This window comes from Bombina bombina, chromosome 2, assembly GCF_027579735.1.
Source record: "Bombina bombina isolate aBomBom1 chromosome 2, aBomBom1.pri, whole genome shotgun sequence".
NCBI classification, from domain to species: domain Eukaryota; kingdom Metazoa; phylum Chordata; class Amphibia; order Anura; family Bombinatoridae; genus Bombina; species Bombina bombina.
In genome coordinates, this window is record NC_069500.1 from 772,845,596 (window position 1) to 772,866,251 (window position 20,656).

At 39.9% G+C, this 20,656-nt stretch overlaps 1 protein-coding gene across 1 annotated transcript in view; it reads left to right on the forward strand.

The window, feature by feature from the left end:
• YJEFN3 (YjeF N-terminal domain containing 3) overlaps positions 1-20,656 on the forward strand; it is a 401,301-nt gene that overhangs the window by 345,229 nt on the left and 35,416 nt on the right. Inside the window, exon 4 of the mRNA XM_053702926.1 lies at positions 7,853-7,966. Coding sequence (XP_053558901.1) covers positions 7,853-7,966 — 114 coding nt within the window. The remainder of the gene's footprint in view (positions 1-7,852; positions 7,967-20,656) is intronic.

Genomic DNA, 20,656 nt, shown 5'->3' on the forward strand with positions numbered 1-20,656 from the left:
CACCTTAAAAGTTACAACGAAGTGAAAAGATATCGGAGTCGACCTGTTAAAAGAAAAACTCACATAATGATTGACAACCCTGATGAAGCCCTTCTCGCAAAGGATTATGGGTGAAATGCGCGTTGGCTGGCTTGTTTGAATGAGACATAACCGAATGCGGTTTTGAAGGAGTCAAGTTACAGCAATTCTGGACTGGATTGCAACTGCTTATGGTCAAAGTAAGAAAGAAGCAAGTAGCAAAATACAGCATCGTACAATTGCTGTGAGTATTGCCAGTACAGATGCAGAGGATGATAAAGTAACACAGTCTGGTCTAAGGAGATGCGGACAACTAAGCGTTTGGAAGCAGTGGAGGGAGTAAAGGCTCTCAGGTAGGATTTGTATTTCCTGTCGCCACTGAAGCGGTGGGACCGAAGAAGTCAAGTTGCGGAAGGTAACATTCCCTGTCACAAAACAGGCTTGTTACAAGCATTTAAAGCACCTAACAGAGGTATAACACTCACACTAACTGACTGGCTATTGCACTAACTCTGCTCATTTGCTTATTATTTTCTTCTGTTTACACGATATGCGTGTTTAAAGTAAAGAATACCTGTGACATATTTGGAATATAACTTGACAAAAGCTGCACATACTAACAGAAACTGATTCATATTAATACAACTGGACACTTTCAAAATAGCATGCTTTTTTCTTTTGGTTTTGCTTCAGTGTACCACGCTGGCCACTACAAGTCTCTGATATGAATTGCAAAAGTTTTTTCTGTGTGCACACAAGGGTCTTTTTGACTTTGATTAGTGGACTAGGTTAAGATATTATAGGAGATATATGTGCCTTTATAATATTTAACTGTATTTGGTGTTCTTGAATGATGTAAGTATGGATGTAAAATATCTTTTTACTGCACCTGTTTATGCTTTTTTATTCTTAGTTCAGGAATTTGGAAGTGTTTTTTCATATACTAAAAGAGTGTTGTATTCCCTGTCTTTTTAAGGATCCTCTATATTATGAGGTCCTATTTTCTCTTTTCTGATAGTCTAAATTTAAAACTTTCCAAATTTACTTCTATTATCTAATTTGGTTCATTCTCTTGCACCTAGATTACGAGTTTTGCGGTAACAGGGGTGCGGTGCTAACGCACAGTTTTCGCTCACCACTCACCTAAAGTAACGCTGGTATTGCGGGATTTTTTAAACCTGGCGTTAGCCGCAAAAAGGTGAGCGTAGAGCAGAATTTAGCTCCACATCTCACCTAAATACCAGCGCTGCTTACGGTAGCGGTGAGCTGGCAAAACGTGCTCGTGCACGATTTCCCCATAGGAATCAATGGGGGAGAGCCGGCTGAAAAAAAACAAACAAACACCAATAGGATTGAGCTCGCATTCCTATTGGCTGATTGGAACAGCCAATAGAATGCGAGCTTAATCCTATTGGCTGATTGCATCAGCCAATAGGATTTTTCCTACCTTAATTCCGATTGGCTGATAGAATCCTATCAGCCAATCGGAATTCAAGGGGCGCCATCTTGGAGGATGTCATTTAAAGGAACCTTCATTTGGATGTCGTTGGAAGAGGATGCTCGTGCACGATTTCCCCATAGGAATCAATGGGGGAGAGCCGGCTGAAAAAAAACAAACAAACACCAATAGGATTGAGCTCGCATTCCTATTGGCTGATTGGAACAGCCAATAGAATGCGAGCTTAATCCTATTGGCTGATTGCATCAGCCAATAGGATTTTTCCTACCTTAATTCCGATTGGCTGATAGAATCCTATCAGCCAATCGAAATTCAAGGGGCGCCATCTTGGAGGATGTCATTTAAAGGAACCTTCATTTGGATGTCGTTGGAAGAGGATGCTCCGCGTCGGCTGGCTTGAAGATGGACCCGCTCCGCTCCGGATGGATGAAGATAAAAGATGCTGTCTGGATGAAGACTTCTGCCCGTCTGGAGGTCCTCTTCTGCCCGGATCGGATGAAGACTTCTGCCCCTCTGGAGGACCACTTCTGCCCGGTTGGGTGAAGACGTCTCAAGGTAGGGTGATCTTCAAGGGGTTAGTGTTAGGTTTTATTAAGGGGGTATTGGGTGTGTTTTAGAGTAGGGTTGGGTGTGTGGGTGGTGGGTTTTAATGTTGGGGGGGAGGTATTGTATTTTTTTCTTACAGGTAAAAGAGCTGATTACTTTGGGGCAATGCCCTGCAAAAGGCCCTTTTAAGGGCTATTTGTAATTTAGTATAGGGTAGGGCTTTTTATTATTTTGGGGAGCTTTTTTATTTTATTAGGGGGCTTAGATTAGGTGTAATTAGTTTAAAACAATTGTAATTATTTTATTATTTTTTGTAATTTAGAGTTTGCTTTTTTTGGTAGTTTAGTTTATTTAATTTAATTGTATTTAATTCTAGTTAGTTTAGGTAATTAATTTAATGATAGTGTAGTGTTAGGTGTAATTGTAACTTAGGTTAGGATTTATTTTACAGGTATATTTGTATTTATTTTAACTAGGAAGTTATCAAATAGTTAATAACTATTTAATAACTATTCTACCTAGTTAAAATAAATACAAACTTGCCTGTAAAATAAAAATAAACCCTAAGCTAGATACAAATGTAACTATTAGTTATATTGTAGCTAGCTTAGGGTTTATTTTAAAGGTAAGTATTTAGTTTTAAATAGGAAAAATTTATTTAATAATAGTAATTTTATTTAGATTTATTTTAAATTATATTTAAATTGGGGAGGTAGACTTAGGGTTAGACTTAGGTTTAGGGGTTAATAACTTTAATATAGTGGTGGCGACGTTGTGGGTGGCAGATTAGGGGTTAATAAATGTATGTAGGTGTCGGCGATGTTAGGGACAGCAGATTATGGGTTAATAAAATTTAACTAGTGTTTGCGATGCGGGAGTATGGCGCTTTAAGGGTTAATACATTTATTATAGTGGCAGTGATAACCGGTTCGGCAGATTAGGGGTTAAAATTTTTATTATAGTGTTTGTGATGTGGGGGGGCCTCGGTTTAGGGGTTAATAGGTAGTTTATGGGTGTTAGTGTACTTTGTAGCACTTTAGTTAAGAGTTTTATGTTACAGCGTTAGCCCATAAAACTCTTAACTACTGACTTTTAAATGCGGTAGGAGTCTTGACAGGAGAGGGTGTACTGCTCACTTCTTCCAAGACTTGTAATACCGGCGTTAGGCAAATCCCATTGAAAAGATAGGATACGCATTTGACGTAAGGGTATTTGCGGTATGCTCGAGTCGCAGAAAAAAGTGAGCGGTATACCTGTACCTGCCAGACTCGTAATACCAGTGGGCATTAAAAAGCAGTGTTGGGACCTCTCAAAGCTGCTTTTTAAGGCTAACGCAAGACTCGTAATCTAGCCGTTGGTTTCCTTTGTTGCAGAAGCAGCAATGCACTACTGGTAGCTAGCGGTATGCATTGGGGAACTAATAGCATGAGGTATATGTGTGAAGCCACCAATCAGCAGCTTCTTAGCCTACCTAGGTATCATTTTCAACAAAGGTTACCAAGAGAACAACACATATTAGGTAATAGTAGTAGATTGGAAAGTTGTTTAAAATCCCATGCTCTATCTGAATCAAGACAGAATAAATGTGGGTTTCATGTCCCTTTAAAAGGGGCATAAATGTCAATATTAAACTCATGTTACAGACAGAGCATGTGATTTTGAAAACTATCAATTTGTTTATATTTTCACATATAATTTTCTGTCTTAGTATCCATTGTTGAAGAGCATTCCAAGGTAAATTAACAATCAAGTCATATTGTGCTCAACAGACATATATGCTCCTGTCTACATAGGGATGCTCTTCAAGAAAGGATACCAAAAGAACTAAGCAAATTCAATAACAGAAATAAATTGTTTAACTCCCCATGTACAAACAAAGATGAAGCAGCACCACCAAATTCTTTCTTCAAGCAGCTTTATTCAGCTTGAGGAGTAGCCAGACCATAAAGATTCAAACAACAACGTTTCGGACACAGTCCTTAGTCATGTATGGCTAAACTGCACATAGAATCAAACTTAAATACTAAACAAGACCCACCCACACACCTGTACACCTGCACAATACAAATTAACCCCTTACAGCCTATTGCTAACACACAGGAAAGATATAGTAAGGACACAACTACAGATTGGAGTCCCATTTAAGCTAAACATAGCTAATGAAATATATTTGAATACAATCATGCATATTTATGCACAAAGCAAAAAAGCAGAAATAATCCAGAATCATCTGAAACAAAAAAAGAAAAAATTATTAAACAAGTATCAATTGTATACAATTAAAGGCAAACAGAAAGGTCAAAATCCCTATTCATCCCATTTGGATACAATGTCCCCAATTTATTAATCCAGAACATTTCTCTACTTTTAAGAATTTTAACCCTGTTCCCACCCCTTCTAGGAGTTGGAATATGTTCTAAAACCTGGAATCTTAACTGATTAAGATTATGTGCTGCAAATAAAAAGTGGTGTGCTACTGGTGCATCTAATTTCTTAGTCCTAATACTGCTCTTGTGTTGAACAATACGCTCACGGATACTCCGGGTGGTCTCCCCGACATACCCCAAACCACATGGACACTTAATCATGTAAATTATAAATTCTGTATTGCATGTAAAATAACCTTTAATAGAGAATTTAAAACCAGTCCTAGGATGGCTAAAGGTGGGGCCTTTAATAATACTGTTGCAGTTAGAGCAACCTAGGCAGGGGAAATTACCCCAATTTTTCTTGCCTATATAGCTCTGTACCCCAATACTCTTAAAGGGGCCAATGTCTGCCCTGACTAACGAATCTTTAAAATTTCTGCCTCTTTTATAGGCAGGCATAAAAGGTTTACGAAATTCCAAAACATCAGATTCACAAGTCTGCAAGACATGCCAGTGTCTATGCAAAAAATTTTGTACTTTCAAACTTAAAGGAGAGTATTGGCTAATAAAAACCAATCTATCAGATTTCTCTTTTTCTTTTTCCACAATGTTTTTTTTAATTAGAAGGGACTGTCTAGATGTGGCAAGGGCATTCCCTACCTCGGTCTCAATTAAATCCCTAGGGTAGCCCCTTGCTAGAGAGCGATCACCCATCTCCCTCAGTCTTTTATTAGCCAGATTTTCATTTGACACAATCCGTCTTACCCGAAGGAACTGGCTCTTTGGTAAAGATCTGAGAAGAGATGGGGGATGGGCACTGGTGTAGTGAAGGAGAGTGTTGCAGTCTGTTTCCTTTTTATATAAATCCACAGAGAAACCTTGCAAAGTTTTTGATACTCGAGTATCCAAAAAGACCACCCTCTCCTCACTCCACATCAGTTTAAACTTAATCCTACTAGTTGCAGAATTTAGATCACTAATAAAACTCTCAAGGGGCCCAATGTCGCCCAGCCATAAAGATAATTATTATCTTCAACTTCAGGGGACCGCCATGGGTTGCAATGTCGCCCCTACATACGCCAACATCTATATGAATATTTTTGAAGAATATTTTGTTTATAACCATCCATTATTTTTACAATATGGCGCCACCTGGTGGCGATATATAGATGATATTTTTGGCGTATGGCTGGGTGACATTGGGACCCTGGAGAGTTTTATTAGTGATCTAAATTCTGCAACTAGTAGGATTAAGTTTAAACTAATGTGGAGTGATGAGAGGGTGGTCTTTTTGGATACTTGAGTATCATAACTTTGCAAGGTTTCTCTGTGGATTTATATAAAAAGGAAACAGACTGCAACACTCTCCTCCACTACACCAGTGCCCATCCCCCATCTCTTCTCAGATCTTTACCAAAGAGCCAGTTCCTTCAGGTAAGACGGATTGTGTCAAATGAAAATCTGGCTAATAAAAGACTGAGGGAGATGGGTGATCGCTTTCTAGCAAGGGGCTACCCTAGGGATTTAATTGAGACCAAGTTAGGGAATGCCCTTGCCACATCTAGGCAGTCCCTTCTAATTAAAAAAAAACATTGTGGAAAAAGAAAAAGAGAAATCTGATAGATTGGTTTTTATTAGCCAATACTCTCCTTTAAGTTTGAAAGTACAAAATAATTTGCATAGACACTGGCATGTCTTGCAGACTTGTGAATCTGATGTTTTGGAATTTTGTAAACCTTTTATGCCTGCCTATAAAAGAGGCAGAAATTTTAAAGATTCGTTAGTCAGGGCAGACATTGGCCCCTTTAAGAGTATTGGCGTACAGAGCTATATAGGCAAGAAAAATTGGGGTAATTTCCCCTGCCTAGGTTGCTCTAACTGCAACAGTATTATTAAAGGCCCCATCTTTAGCCATCCTAGGACTGGTTTTAAATTCTCTATTAAAGGTTATTTTACATGCAATACAGAATTTGTAATTTACATGATTAAGTGTCCATGTGGTTTGGGGTACGTCGGGTAGACCACCTGGAGTATCCGTGAGCGTATTGTTCAACACAAGAGCAGTATTAGGACTAAGAAATTAGATGCACCAGTAGCACACCACTTTTTATCTGCAGACATAATCTTAATCAGTTGAGATTCCAGGTTTTAGAACATATTCCAACTCTTAGAAGGGGTGGGAACAGGGTTAAAATTCTTAAAAGTAGCTAAATGTTCTGGATTAATAAATTGGGGACATTGTATTCAAATGGGATGAATAGGGATTTTGACCTTTCTGATTGCCTTTAATTGTATACAATTGATACTTGTTTAATAATTTTTTCTTTTTTTGTTTCAGATGATTCTGGATTATTTCTGCTTTTTTGCTTTGTGCATAAATATGCATGATTGTATTCAAATATATTTCATTAGCTATGTTTAGCTTAAATGGGACTCCAATCTGTAGTTGTGTCCTTACTATATCTTTCCTGTGTGTTAGCAATAGGCTGTAAGGGGTTAATTTGTATTGTGCTGGTGTACAGGTGTGTGGGTGGGTCTTGTTTAGTATTTAAGTTTGATTCTATGTGCAGTTTAGCCATACATGACTAAGGACTGTGTCCGAAACGTTGTTGTTTGAATCTTTATGGTCTGGCTACTCCTCAAGCTGAATAAAGCTGCTTGAAGAAAGAATTTGGTGGTGCTGCTTCATCTTTGTTTGTGCTTGTTGTTTGGGTTTTGGCAGGAACCTGGTTGCTGGCACACCTCTATATATTCCCTGCTTGTGCTGGATATTTGAGACTATTCATTGTTAAAGGGCCACTAAACCCAAAATCTTTCTTTCATGATTCAGATAGAGAATAGAAATTTAAACAACATTACAATTTACTTCCATTATTTATTTTGCTTCATTTTTTAAATATCCTTAGTTGAAGAAGAAGCAATGCACATGGTGAGCCAATCACACAATGCTTCTATGTGCAGCAACCAATCAGCAGCTAGTGAGCATATCTAGATATGCTTTTCATCAAAGAATATTAAGATAATAAAACAAATTAGATAATATAAGTAAATTAGAAAGATATTTAAAATTGCATTCTCTTTCTAAATCATAAAAGAAAAAATGTGGGTGGCATGTCCCTTTAACTCCCCATGTAGGAGGTTAAAAAGGGCCCAACGTCATTTTGTGGGTGAGACCATATAGAGAGGGGTGGAGTCACATGTAGTCGATGGTTGTGGGCAAGGCTAATATAGTACCTTCAAATCAGGACAGTCTACAGCTGTGGGCATATTATAACTACAACCAATTAGATCAAGACATGTGGATTCTAAAATATAATAAATACTATGAAGTATCATGAAAACTTTGGTTGTAGTCTAGAAGTGAAATGCAGTATAGCTAGCTATCTTAATATTGTGTTTTTCATAAGGAATCCACAGCTCAAATGTAATAATCTGAACATAATCTCTTTTTCTCTTCAAGGATTATGAACCCACAATATTTTACCCTAAAAGGTCACTGGACAGTTTGTACAAGGACTTCATAGTTCAGTGTGAGAAGATGGACATTCCCTTTCTTTCCTACCTTCCGACTGAAGTAAGAAATTGTACTTGGTAAATTGCAGAGATATAGGAAGTTTACCACTGTGTGCTGTTAGATGGGACCTGCTTCTTTTGTGGATAATTCCTGAACAAGATATGATGAACAATATAAGATGTTACTAGTTACAAGATAAATAATTACTAGATCCCCCTATTAAATAATATATATATATTATATATATATATATATATATATATATATATATATATATATATATATAGAGAGAGAGAGAGAGAGAGAGAGAGAGAGAGAGAGAGAGAGAGAGAGAGAGAGAGAGAGAGAGAGAGAGAGAGAGAGAGAGAGAGAGAGAGAGAGAGAGAGAGAGAGAGAGAGAGATATGGTTACACTAGTGTTGGATGGGTAAGACATTACAACAGACAAGTAAGATTTTGACTATCTTTGAGTGCACTGGTATATTTTTCTCCTGTCACTGGTAAACTATGTATATACAAAAAAATGTCCCTCCCATAAAAATCTGTACACAAGGTCTTTAGAAATATGTCATGTTTGGTATTTCAGGGGTATATTGTTTCTTGAATAAAGTGGTGTAGGCCCAAAGTGTTAGACATTGTCTGAGATTCAATAAAACTTTGTTAAACTAATATTCCACTATAAAGGATGCCATCATCACAAAAACGCATTTAAAACCTCACAAAACAAATGAACATAAACCTCTATAAAACAGTCCACTGGAACTTAGACCCAAATGAAAACTTTAAAAATGTTCAAAGCTAATAAAATAAAATAAAAATACATTACCTCTTAAGCTTTGAAATAGCAAGACACAACCATGAAATGAGATACTTCACAAAGGCAATTGTGTCTTTTTAAGTTCTGCACGCTGAGTCAAGGTTTACAGGAAAAATCTGGACTACACCACAAGAATTCCAAACAACACTACGGAATTGCAGTTGTAATTATTGTATTTTTCGCATAATGCTAATGGTTCTCATTTGATGTGAAAGATAGATGTGAAAGATATCATGTAATTGGGCACTTAACTATACTTGTTGTTGTATGAATCCCTTGAGTGCAGATTATATTGTCCTAAGGGAGGGATATTTTTTTCCTTATGATATTTATGTGATCCAACACCTGAGTAATTGATTTTTGTATTACCTAGTGTTAACATTGTATTGACAGTATATTATACCATTTTCCTATGTACCTTGGTAGATGAATTATATATATATATATATAAATATATATATATATATATATATATATATATATATTTTATTATTATTATTATTATTATCGGTTATTTGTAGAGCGCCAACAGATTCTGCAGCGCTGTAAACAGAGGGTAGCACAACAAAACAATTAAAGGGATCAGATGGGTAGAGGGCCCTGCCAAGAGTTGCACTGTTGTAATTAGCTCTTAAGAAGGTGATATATAAACAGCTGGACTTAAGGGGGTTCAGGGGATAGCAATGGAGGAGTGGAACTGGTATAAAGTAAGGTTAGTGTAGGTTGTATGCATCTCTGAACAGTAGAGTCTTTAGGGAGCGCAAAAAAAAAACTAGGGGAGAGTCTTGTGGGGCGAGGCAGAGAGTTCCACAAGATGGGAGCCAGTCTGGAGAAGTCCTGTAAACAGGAGTGCGATGAGGTAACCAGAGAGGAGGAGAGAAGGAGGTCATAAGCAGAGCGAAGGGGACGGGAGGGAGAGTATCTGGAGACAAGGTCTGAGATATAGGGGGGAGCAGTGCAGTTGAGGGGTTTGCATGTCAGAGTGAGAATTTTGTGTTTGATCCTAGAGGCAAGAGGAAGCCAGTGAAGGGATTGGCAGAGAGGAGCAGCAGATGAAGAGCGACGTGTAAGGAGGATGAGTCTGGCAGAGGCATTCATTATGGATTGTAAAGGAGCTAGGCAGCAGGTGGGGAGACCAGAGAGGACAGAGTTGCAGTAATAAAGGCGGGAAGGAATGAGAGAGTGGATTAAAATCTTAGTTGTCTTGTGTAAGGAAGTGTCTAATTTTGGAGATGTTTTTATGGTGGAAGCGGCAGGCTTTAGCCAAGGACTGAATGTGAGGAGTGAAGGAAAGATCTGAGTCAAATGTGACCCCGAGATATCGGGCATGTGGGGTAGGGGTAATGATGGAGTTGTCGACAGTTATAGAGATATTGGGGGTGGAGATTTTGGAAGAAGGGGGGAAAATGAGTAGCTCAGTTTTGGAGAGATTTAGCTTGAGGTAGTGAGAGGACATCTAGGAAGAGATGTGAGAAAGACAGTTAGTGACACGGTTTAGCAAGGAAGGAGATAGGTCTGGTGCAGAGAAGTAGATTTGGGTGTCATCGGCATACAAATGATATTGGAAACCGTGGGACTTAATTAGGGAACCTAGTGATGACGTATAGATTGAGAAGAGAAGGGGACCGAGGACAGAGCCTTGCGGTACTCCGACAGAAAGTGGTGACGGGGCAGAGGAGGCCCCAGAGAAGGCTACACTGAAGGTACGGTTTGATAGGTAGGAAGAGAGCCACGAAAGGGCTGTGTCACAGATGCCAAAGGATTGGAGGGTTTGGAGCAAAAGAGGGTGGTCAACAGTGTCAAAGGCTGCGGACAGATCAAGGAGGATAAGCAGAGAGAAGTGGCCTTTTGATTTTTCTGTAGGTAGGTCGTTGGTGACCTTAACAATAGCTGTCTCTGTGGAGTGATAGGGACGAAATCCAGATTGCAGTGGGTCAAGAAGGGAGTTTAACATAAGGAAATGGGATAGGCGTGCATATACTAGTTTTTCGAGAAGCTTTGAAGCAAGAGGGAGGAGGGAAATAGGGCGGTAGTTGGATGGGGAGGTAGGATCAAGGGAAGGTTTTTTGAGGATAGTTGTGACCAGTGCATGTTTCATCGATGAGGGAAATGTACCAGTGCTGAGGGAGAGGTTGAAAATGTGTGTTAGTGTAAGGGTAGCAGAGAGGGAGGGGAGTAGCTGTGAGGGGATAGGGTCAAGGGTACAGGTAGTGAGGTGAGAGCGCATATTAATTATGTCATATTGCTAAATCAGGATCAGTAACAATATAACCATCAGCACAATCATAATATTATGTATAATGTTAATGCATACCTAGATTATTTCATAACTCGTATACTGGAGTACAGCCTAAGGAGAACGCATGTCTATTGGCCATCATACATTAGTAGTCAAAATTAAGTAAAGTAAGGCATATATCAAAGTATGGGTGTATAGTCAGAAATCGGTACATAGCTGTGTTACTAATCAGTATCGTAGGTACACTAAAGTCACCCAATATTTAATATTTAATACAAGTACCCACTGTGTATATAGATGCCTTCTCATAAAGCCGTATAACTGCTGAGTAGCCGCCTGTGCAGAGTTAAAATTTGGTACAATCATTTACAGAGCTGGCGTGTGCATAGCTCTAACTGTATCAAAGCTGCATGGCTAATTAGCATAAAATCGTGACGTGTGCAGCTTAGGGTAAACACTATGGCCTAGATTTAGAGTTTTGTCGGTAACGACCCGCGTAGCGAACGCTGGCTTTTTTCTGGCCGCACCATTTAAATACCTCTGGTATTGAGAGTTCACAGAATGGCTGCGTTAAGCTCCAAAAAGGGAGCGTACAGGCATATTTAACGCCACTGCAACTCTCGATACCAGAGTTGCTTACGGAAGCTGCCAGCTTAAAAAACGTGCTCGTGCACGATTCCTCCATAGAAAACAATGGGGCTGTTTGAGCTGAAAAAAAACCTAACACCTGCAAAAAAGCCGCGTTCAGCTCCTAACGCAGCCCCATTGTTTGCTATGGGGAAACACTTCCTACGTCTGCACCTAACACTCTAACATGTACCCCGAGTCTAAACACAATTATACAATTATCTACAATTAAACCTAACACTACACTATCAATAAATGAATTAAATACAATATCTACAAATAAATACAATTAAATAAACTAACTAAAGTACAAAAAATAAAAAAGAACTAAGTTACAAAAAATAAAAAAATATTTACAAACATTAGAAAAATATTACAACAATTTTAAACTAATTACACCTACTCTAAGCCCCCTAATAAAATAACAAAGACCCCCAAAATAAAAAAATGCCCTACCCTATTCTAAATTACTAAAGTTCAAAGCTCTTTTACCTTACCAGCCCTGAACAGGGCCCTTTGCAGGGCATGCCCCAAAGAATTCAGCTCTTTTGCCTGTAAAAAAACACATACAATACCCCCCCAACATTACAACCCACCACCCACATACCCCTAATCTAACCCAAACCCCCCTTAAATAAACCTAACACTAAGCCCCTGAAGATGTTTCTACCTTATCTTCACCTCACCGGGTACACCGATCCATCCTGGCTCCAAAATCTTCATCCAAGCCCAAGCGGGGGCTAGACATCCATCATCTGACGGCTGAAGAAGTCCAGAAGAGGGTCCAAAGTCTTCATCCTATCCGGGAAGAAGAGTAGATCCGGACCGGCAACCATCTTCTTCCAAGCGGCATCTTCTATCTTCATCCGATGAGGACCGGCTCCATCGTGAAGACCTCCAGCGCGGACCTATCTTCTTCCGGCGACGTCCAACTGAAGAATGACGGTTCCTTTAAGGGACGTCATCCAAGATGGCGTCCCTCGAATTCCGATTGGCTGATAGGATTCTATCAGCCAATCGGAATTAAGGTAGGAAAATTCTGATTGGCTGATGGAATCAGCCAATCAGAATCAAGTTCAATCCGATTGGCTGATCCAATCAGCCAATCAGATTGAGCTCGCATTCTATTGGCTGATCGGAACAGCCAATAGAATGCGAGCTCAATCTGATTGGCTGATCGGATCAGCCAATCGGATTGAACTTGATTCTGATTGGCTGATTCCATCAGCCAATCAGAATTTTCCTACCTTAATTCCGATTGGCTGATAGAATCCTATCAGCCAATCGGAATTCGAGGGACGCCATCTTGGATGACGTCCCTTAAAGGAACCGTCATTCTTCAGTTGGACGTCGCCGGTAGAAGATGGTTCCGCGCTGGAGGTCTTCACGATGTCCTCATCGGATGAAGATAGAAGATGTCGCTTGGAAGAAGATGGTTGCCGGTCCGGATCTACTCTTCTTCCCGGATAGGATGAAGACTTTGGACCCTCTTCTGGACTTCTTCAGCCGTCGGATGATGGATGTCTAGCCCCCGCTTGGGCTTGGATGAAGATTTTGGAGCCAGGACGGATCGGTGTACCCGGTGAGGTGAAGATAAGGTAGAAACATCTTCAGGGGCTTAGTGTTAGGTTTATTTAAGGGGGGTTTGGGTTAGATTAGGGGTATGTGGGTGGTGGGTTGTAATGTTGGGGGGGGGTTATTGTATGTGTTTTTTTTACAGGCAAAAGAGCTGAATTCTTTGGGGCATGCCCCACAAAGGGCCCTGTTCAGGGCTGGTAAGGTAAAAGAGCTTTGAACTTTTGTAATTTAGAATAGGGTAGGGCATTTTTTATTTTGGGGGTCTTTGTTATTTTATTAGGGGGCTTAGAGTAGGTGTAATTAGTTTAAAATTGTTGTAATATTTTTCTAATGTTTGTAAATATTTTTTTATTTTTTGTAACTTAGTTCTTTTTTATTTTTTTGTACTTTAGTTAGTTTATTTAATTGTATTTATTTGTAGATATTGTATTTAATTCATTTATTGATAGTGTAGTGCTAGGTTTAATTGTAGATAATTGTAGGTATTGTATTTAATTAATTTATTGATAGTCTAGTGTTAGGTTTAATTGTAACTTAGGTTAGGATTTATTTTACAGGTAATTTTGTAATTATTTTAACTATTTTAGCTATTAAATAGTTCTTAACTATTTAATAGCTATTGTTCCTGGTTAAAATAAATACAAAGTTACCTGTAAAATAAATATAAATCCTAAAATAGCTATAATATAATTATAATTTATAGTGTAGCTATATTAGGGTTTATTTTACAGGTAAGTATTTAGCTTTAAATAGGAATAATTTATTTAATAAGAGTTAATTAATTTCGTTAGATTTAAATTATATTTAACTTAGGGGGGTGTTAGGGTTAGGGTTAGACTTAGCTTTAGGGGTTAATCCATTTATTACAGTAGTGGCGAGATTCGGTCGGCAGATTAGGGGTTAAAAATTGAAGTTAGGTGTCGGCGATGTTAGGGAGGGCAGATTAGGGGTTAATACTATTTATTATAGGGTTAGTGAGGCGGGAGTGAGGCGGATTAGGGGTTAATAACTTTATTATAGTAGCGGTGCGGTCCGCTCGGCAGATTATGGGTTAATAAGTGTAGGCAGGTGGAGGCGACGTTGAGGGGGGCAGATTAGCGGTTAATAAATATAATATAGGGGTCGGCGGTGTTAGGGGCAGCAGATTAGGGGTACATAAGTATAACGTAGGTGGCGGTCGGCAGATTAGGGGTTAATTATTGTAGGTAGCTGGCGGCGACGTTGTGGGGGGCAGGTTAGGGGTTAGGGGTTAATAAATATAATATAGGGGTCGGCGGTGTTAGGGGCAGCAGATTAGGGGTAAATAAGTATAACGTAGGTGGCGGTCGGCAGATTAGGGGTTAAAAAAATTTAATCGAGTGGCGGCGATGTGGGGGGACTTCGGTTTAGGGGTACATAGGTAGTTTATGGGTGTTAGTGTACTTTAGAGCACAGTAGTTAAGAGCTTTATGAACCGGCGTTAGCCCAGAAAGCTCTTAACTACTGACTTTTTTCTGCGGCTGGAGTTTTGTCGTTAGAATTCTAACGCTCACTTCAGCCACGACTCTAAATACCGGAGTTAGAAAGATCCCATTGAAAAGATAGGATACGCAATTGACGTAAGGGGATCTGCGGTATGGAAAAGTCGCGGCTGAAAAGTGAGCGTTAGACCCTTTCCTGACTGACTCCAAATACCGGCGGTAGCCTAAAACCAGCTACCGCCAAACTCTAAATCTAGGCCTACGTGCACAATGTCACTGTTCACAGTCCAGTACTCGTATAGTGTAGTGTAGCTAAGTGCCACTAATTAAATACCGATAACAGTGATATTCCAGGCAGTACTTGTGTAGGTGCCTTTACATAGTGTCAGCACCGTAAGTCACATCAGAGATTGGGACCGCAATTGGCCCCAGCATAAGGCCCTATGTCAGGAGCAATAAAAAAACAATGAGTGTTCTTGTAGACATATATATGTGCACACATGTTTGTGAGACCCACTCACGATTACTCAGTATTGTTTCCCATCACTCTCATCATTTGAGACTTTATGATAGCCTTACGAGTATGGGGTGGGTAGTTGCTGGTGGCTTCTAGTAGAGAATTTCTATCTGTAGGTTTTGTATATAAGGTAGTATATAGTTTACCTTCTTTTTTTGTAGATTCTCAAGTCCAGTAAATCAATATATTCACAATCAAATTTAAGTTAGAATTTGATTGGGGATTCTCTGTCGTTCAGTTGGTTAACCCATGTAATCAGTGATTTCTCCTGTCCTCGCCAAATAAAGAATACATAATCAATGTATCTTTTATAGCACTTGATGTTTGTGTGGTTATATACAACCATTGTCACAGTTTTGTATAGCTCCATAAATAGTTTGGCATAAGCAGGGGCCACATTTGACCCTATAGCCTTCCCCATTAGTTGCTGATAGAAATTATTTTCAAAGTGAAAATAGTTAAGTTTCAGACACTTCTCTAGTAGGTTCAGAATGAATGTGATGGGTGGTCCAACGTATGGGTAGTGGGTTAGGGCAGTTTCTATTGCGCCTATGCCATCAGTATGTGGGATAACAGTATAGAGGCTCATCACATCCATAGTCACCAGTATGTCATCATCGTGGGTTTCATCCAAAGCTTTTAATAGTGTGATCAAGTCACTGCAGTCCCTAATATAGGAATCCATCCATTTAACCAATGGTTGTATTAGGGAATCAGTAAACTCAGCCAAAGGTTGTAGCAGGGAGCCTCTTGCTGATACAATCGGTCTGCCAGATGGATTATGTTGATCCCTGTTTATCTTTGGCAGTGTGTAAAGGATAGGGTGAATAGGATGTGTAGTGGTTAGAAAGTTGAATTCATCCTTGTCTATCCAATTGTTGTTTAATGCATCTTCCAGTAGGACATCAATCTCTCTTTTAAAGTCTTTGGTCAGGTCCCATGTCAACTTCTTATAGGTCACTTTGTCATTTAGCTGTCTCAGAATCTCATCCCTGTACTGGTCATATTCCATTAGTACAATGGCCCTGCCCTTGTCAGCAGGCCGTATCACAATGCTTGAGTCAGTAGCTAGTGACTTCAATGCCTGTCTTTTACTTTTAGCGAGATTTGGTCTGTATTCATCCATTGTGATTCTTTCAGAGTCATTAGAGATCAACCTAGTGTAGGTTTTGATACTTGAACCACTGTTTATAGGTTCAAATCTACTTTTTGGTTTGAATCTCTTGGTCTCAACTTCTGTAGTGGTGTCCCCAAAGTGTTCCTTAAGTTTGAGATTTCTTTGGAATTTATGTATATCCAAAAAGGTGTCAAAGTTGTCAATCTTAAAAGTTGGAATGAAAGTGAGTCCTTTATTGAGTAGGGTGATCTCAGATCTATTCAGTTCTCTATTACTAATGTTGACGATATCAGGGTTCACTGTCTTGGTGGTAGCAGTGGTCTCCCGCCAGCAGTAGTTCCCCATCCTCGGGTGCGGCCTCGGCCTTGTTACGTTTCCTGACCTGGTGGTCACCCCTAAAAAAGAGGACGTACTAGGTATTGCCAGATCTCGGCCCTGTTGGTAATTTTGATGTTGTTGTTGGGGGTGTCCACTTTCGGTGTCTGAGCTAGAACTGCTATCCATGGTATTGAGGAATCTTGATCTGTAGTTGCGCTGTCTTCTTGGTCTATATGGTCCTCCTTGTGTATCACCGTGGAGCCAGGAATATATTCTTTTATCCTTGTAGTCAGAGCCAACAGTGATAATCTTTTGGTTTTTGAATGTCACTAGTTCCCTTTTATAGTCATTCACTTGTTTGGTAATTTTGTCCATCCATGTATCACTGCCGTCATTTCTCAGTATCTCATCTTATTAGTATTAAATTCTTTTAGCTCATCTCTAACGGTGATCAGTATGTTTGTGCATTCTTTGATTACTAGTAGTATCAGATCCATGGAACATTTTTTTTAAATCTGGCACCATTTTTTTTTTTGCTTCTTCCAATTGTAGGCTGGTTCTTGATCCTAAACCCTCTCGGGATCTTGTTCTTCTTGTAGTATTTGGAGAGGTATTCTGTGTGCAGTTCTAAGTCCGTTTCACGTTTCTTCAGTCTTATTAGGGTATTGTAGATTGTCTGTGGTATTTCAGGGACTTCAGTTTCAGTTACTTCAGAGTCTACTAAAATCCTGAGGGCATCTTCAGAGGTGTAGGCAAAAGTCCTAGTAGTAGTTTCATCATCGAATATTTCAAGCATTGTGAAAAGGCCCGCTAACAAGGGCGGGGCCATTGTACTAATGGAATATGACCAGAACAGAGATGAGATTCTGAGACAGCTAAATGACAAAGTGACCTATAAGAAGTTGACATGGGACCCGACCAAAGACTTTAAAAGAGAGACTGATGCCCTACTGGAAGATGCATTAAACAACAATTGGATAAACAAGGAGGAATTCAACTTTCTAGCCACTACACATCCTATTCACCCTATCCTTTACACACTGCCAAAGATACACAAATATCAACATAATCCACCTGGCAGACCAATTGTGTCAGCAAGAGGCTCCCTGCTCAACCTTTGGCTCAGTTTACTGATTACCTAATACAACCATTGGTTAAATGGATGGATTCCTATATTAGGGACTCCAGTGACTTGATCACACTAATAAAAGCTTTGGATGAAACCCACAATGATGACATACTGGTGACTATGGATGTGAGGAGCCTCTATACTGTTATCCCACATACTGATGGCATAGACACAATAGAAACTGCACTTACCCACTACCCAAACGTTGGACCACCCATCACATTCATTTTGAACCTAATAGAGAAGTGTCTGAAACTTAACTACTTTTGCTTCAAAAATTATTTCTATCAGCAACTAATGGGGATGGCCATGGGGTCCAATGTGGCCCCTGCTTAAGCCAACCTATTTATGGAGCAAAACAAAACTGTGACAATGGATGTATATAACCACACAAACATCAAGTGCTATAAAAGATACATCAATGATGTATTCTTTATTTGGCGAGGACAGGAGGAATCACTGATTACATGGGTTACCCAACTGAACGACAGAGAATCCCCAATCAAATTCTAACTTAAATTTGATTGTGAATATATTGATTTCCTGGACTTGAGAATCTACAAAAAAGAAGGTAAATTAAAAACTACCTTATATACAAAACCTACAGAGATCTTGGAGACAGATAAGACCCTACCATTTGGCCAGATGTACCCACCTATTATGGGCTACAAACATGGGAGGAACCTGAAGGATAGCCTAATGCTCACAGACCCATAGCACTGCTATCTAAAGTAACAATGGCTAAAGAATAAGAAGATTGGCTGTTTCAGATGCACAGGGTGTACTACTTGCAACAGGATGATTCCATGCAAAATTCGCCACCCTCACACTACTAAGAAATTTACCATCAAACATTTTATTACATGCACTACAAGTCATGTGATCTACCTACTCAGCTGCTGCTGTGGACAGTTCTATGTTGGAAAAACTATTGATAATGCCCACCTAAGAATGGCAAATCATAGGTCTGCAATATGCAGTGCATTAGACAAGGGGGTATCAGATCAACCAGTAGCGAGACACTTTCTGCAGGCAAAGCATAAGGTCACGGATTTGCGGTTCATCTTAATTGATCATGTCCCCCCTTTGAAAAGAGGGGGAGACCAGGATAGAACATTCTTACAATTGGAATCAAGATGGATCTTTCGCCTTGGTACCCTACATCCCTACATGTCGAATGACTGGCACTGCTATCTATGAACCCAGGACGCATGAGATATTACGCTTGATATGAGGTAGGACTTCAGGCCAGGATGCACCTTATGCAATAATGGGATGCACACTAGGTCGGACCTATTTATTATACTAATTTATAACTCCAATGGCCTGAGATGGATTTTACACATGTGTTACACATGTAGCAACATTGATGACCTCATTAGGTGATACTTTCCAGGATATGACTCTATCATACTGCTAACCTGTTTTGTCCCTACTGACATCTCCAATCGCTACTTTTTCTGAGACGTTAGATAACTTTTAACTACGTGTTTAACACCCTAGGCTCGGAATGACCATGGAATATTTACAGTAATACACATATGAGTATATATTGATATATACATCTTTGTATATTTATGCTGTTATATTTTTTACTTTGATTTTGATTGTCACTTGTTAACAGCAGACTGTCAGGGTGCCAGGAATCAGACTGAGACGAGAAGTGCAAAAATAATCACACCTTTATTAATAGAAAAAAATTATAAAAAGTCCACAAGTCAAATAACAAGCCAGGAGTCAAAACCAGAGCTGGTAGTCAGACGAGCCGAGTCAGGAGCCAAAGCGAATAGTCAGATGAGCCAGAATCAGGAACAAGGAAACAGCAGAGTCAGGAACAAGCCAGGGATCAGGAACCAGGAAGGACGTCAGGCAGCCAGGTAATACACAGGAACTCTCACAAACAAGTCTGAGACAACGCAAAGGCAAAGCATACTGAACAGAGGCCATTTAAATAATAAGTGATGACATCACAATACTGAGACTGCATCCTGTCTCACATGGATGATGCACACTAGTCTGGCCATAAAAGGAAGTGCAGGAATTGAGCAGCATCCCCCACAATCCACCATAGTCAGGAAGAGAGGTGAGTAAAATGGCTGCCAGCAGCACATGGCAAACACAACAGGGAAAAAACCCTGACAGTACCCTCCCCTCAACGACCCCTCCACCGCGGGAGGACAAAAGGCTTATTGGGGAAAAGCGTCATGGAAGGCACGGAGGAGGGGGGGAGCATGAACATCAGAGGAAGGAACCCAAGAACGCTCCTCTGGACCATAGCCTCTCCAGTGAACCAAATACTGTACACGGCCCCTGGACATACGAGAGTCAATAATGCTGCTGACCTCATACTCCTCATGGTCAACAAAGATTGGACGGGGATGAGGCAACACAGTGGTAAACCCCTTACAAACCAATGGTTTCAAGAGGGAGACATGAAAATCATTGGAGATGCGCATAGCAGGAGGAAGGTCAAGAGCGTAGGCCACAGGATTAACCCATATTCAAAAAGGACCAACATAATTGGGAGTCAATTTATTGGAAGGCACACGAAAGTTCAAGTTGCGGGAGGACAGCCAATCTCTCTCACCAACCTGGTAGGAAGGTGCGGGCAGACGCCTACGATCAGCCTGGAACTTTTGGCACTGCATAGAACGATGAAGGCAATCCTGAATCTGCACCCACGTGGAACGGAGTTGCCGGAGATGCTCCTCCAAAGCTGGAATACCCTGAGACATGAATGAATCGGACAACAAGGATGGTTGAAACCCATAATTCGCCATGAACGGGGATAACTTGGAGGAAGCATTAATAGCACTATTATGAGCAAACTCTGCCCAAGGTAACAGTTCAGACCAATTATTGTGGTGATCTGAGACATAGCAATCAAGCTCTGTTCCAGAGCTTGATTAGACTGTTCCTCAGCCTCATTGGATTGAGGGTGATACGCCG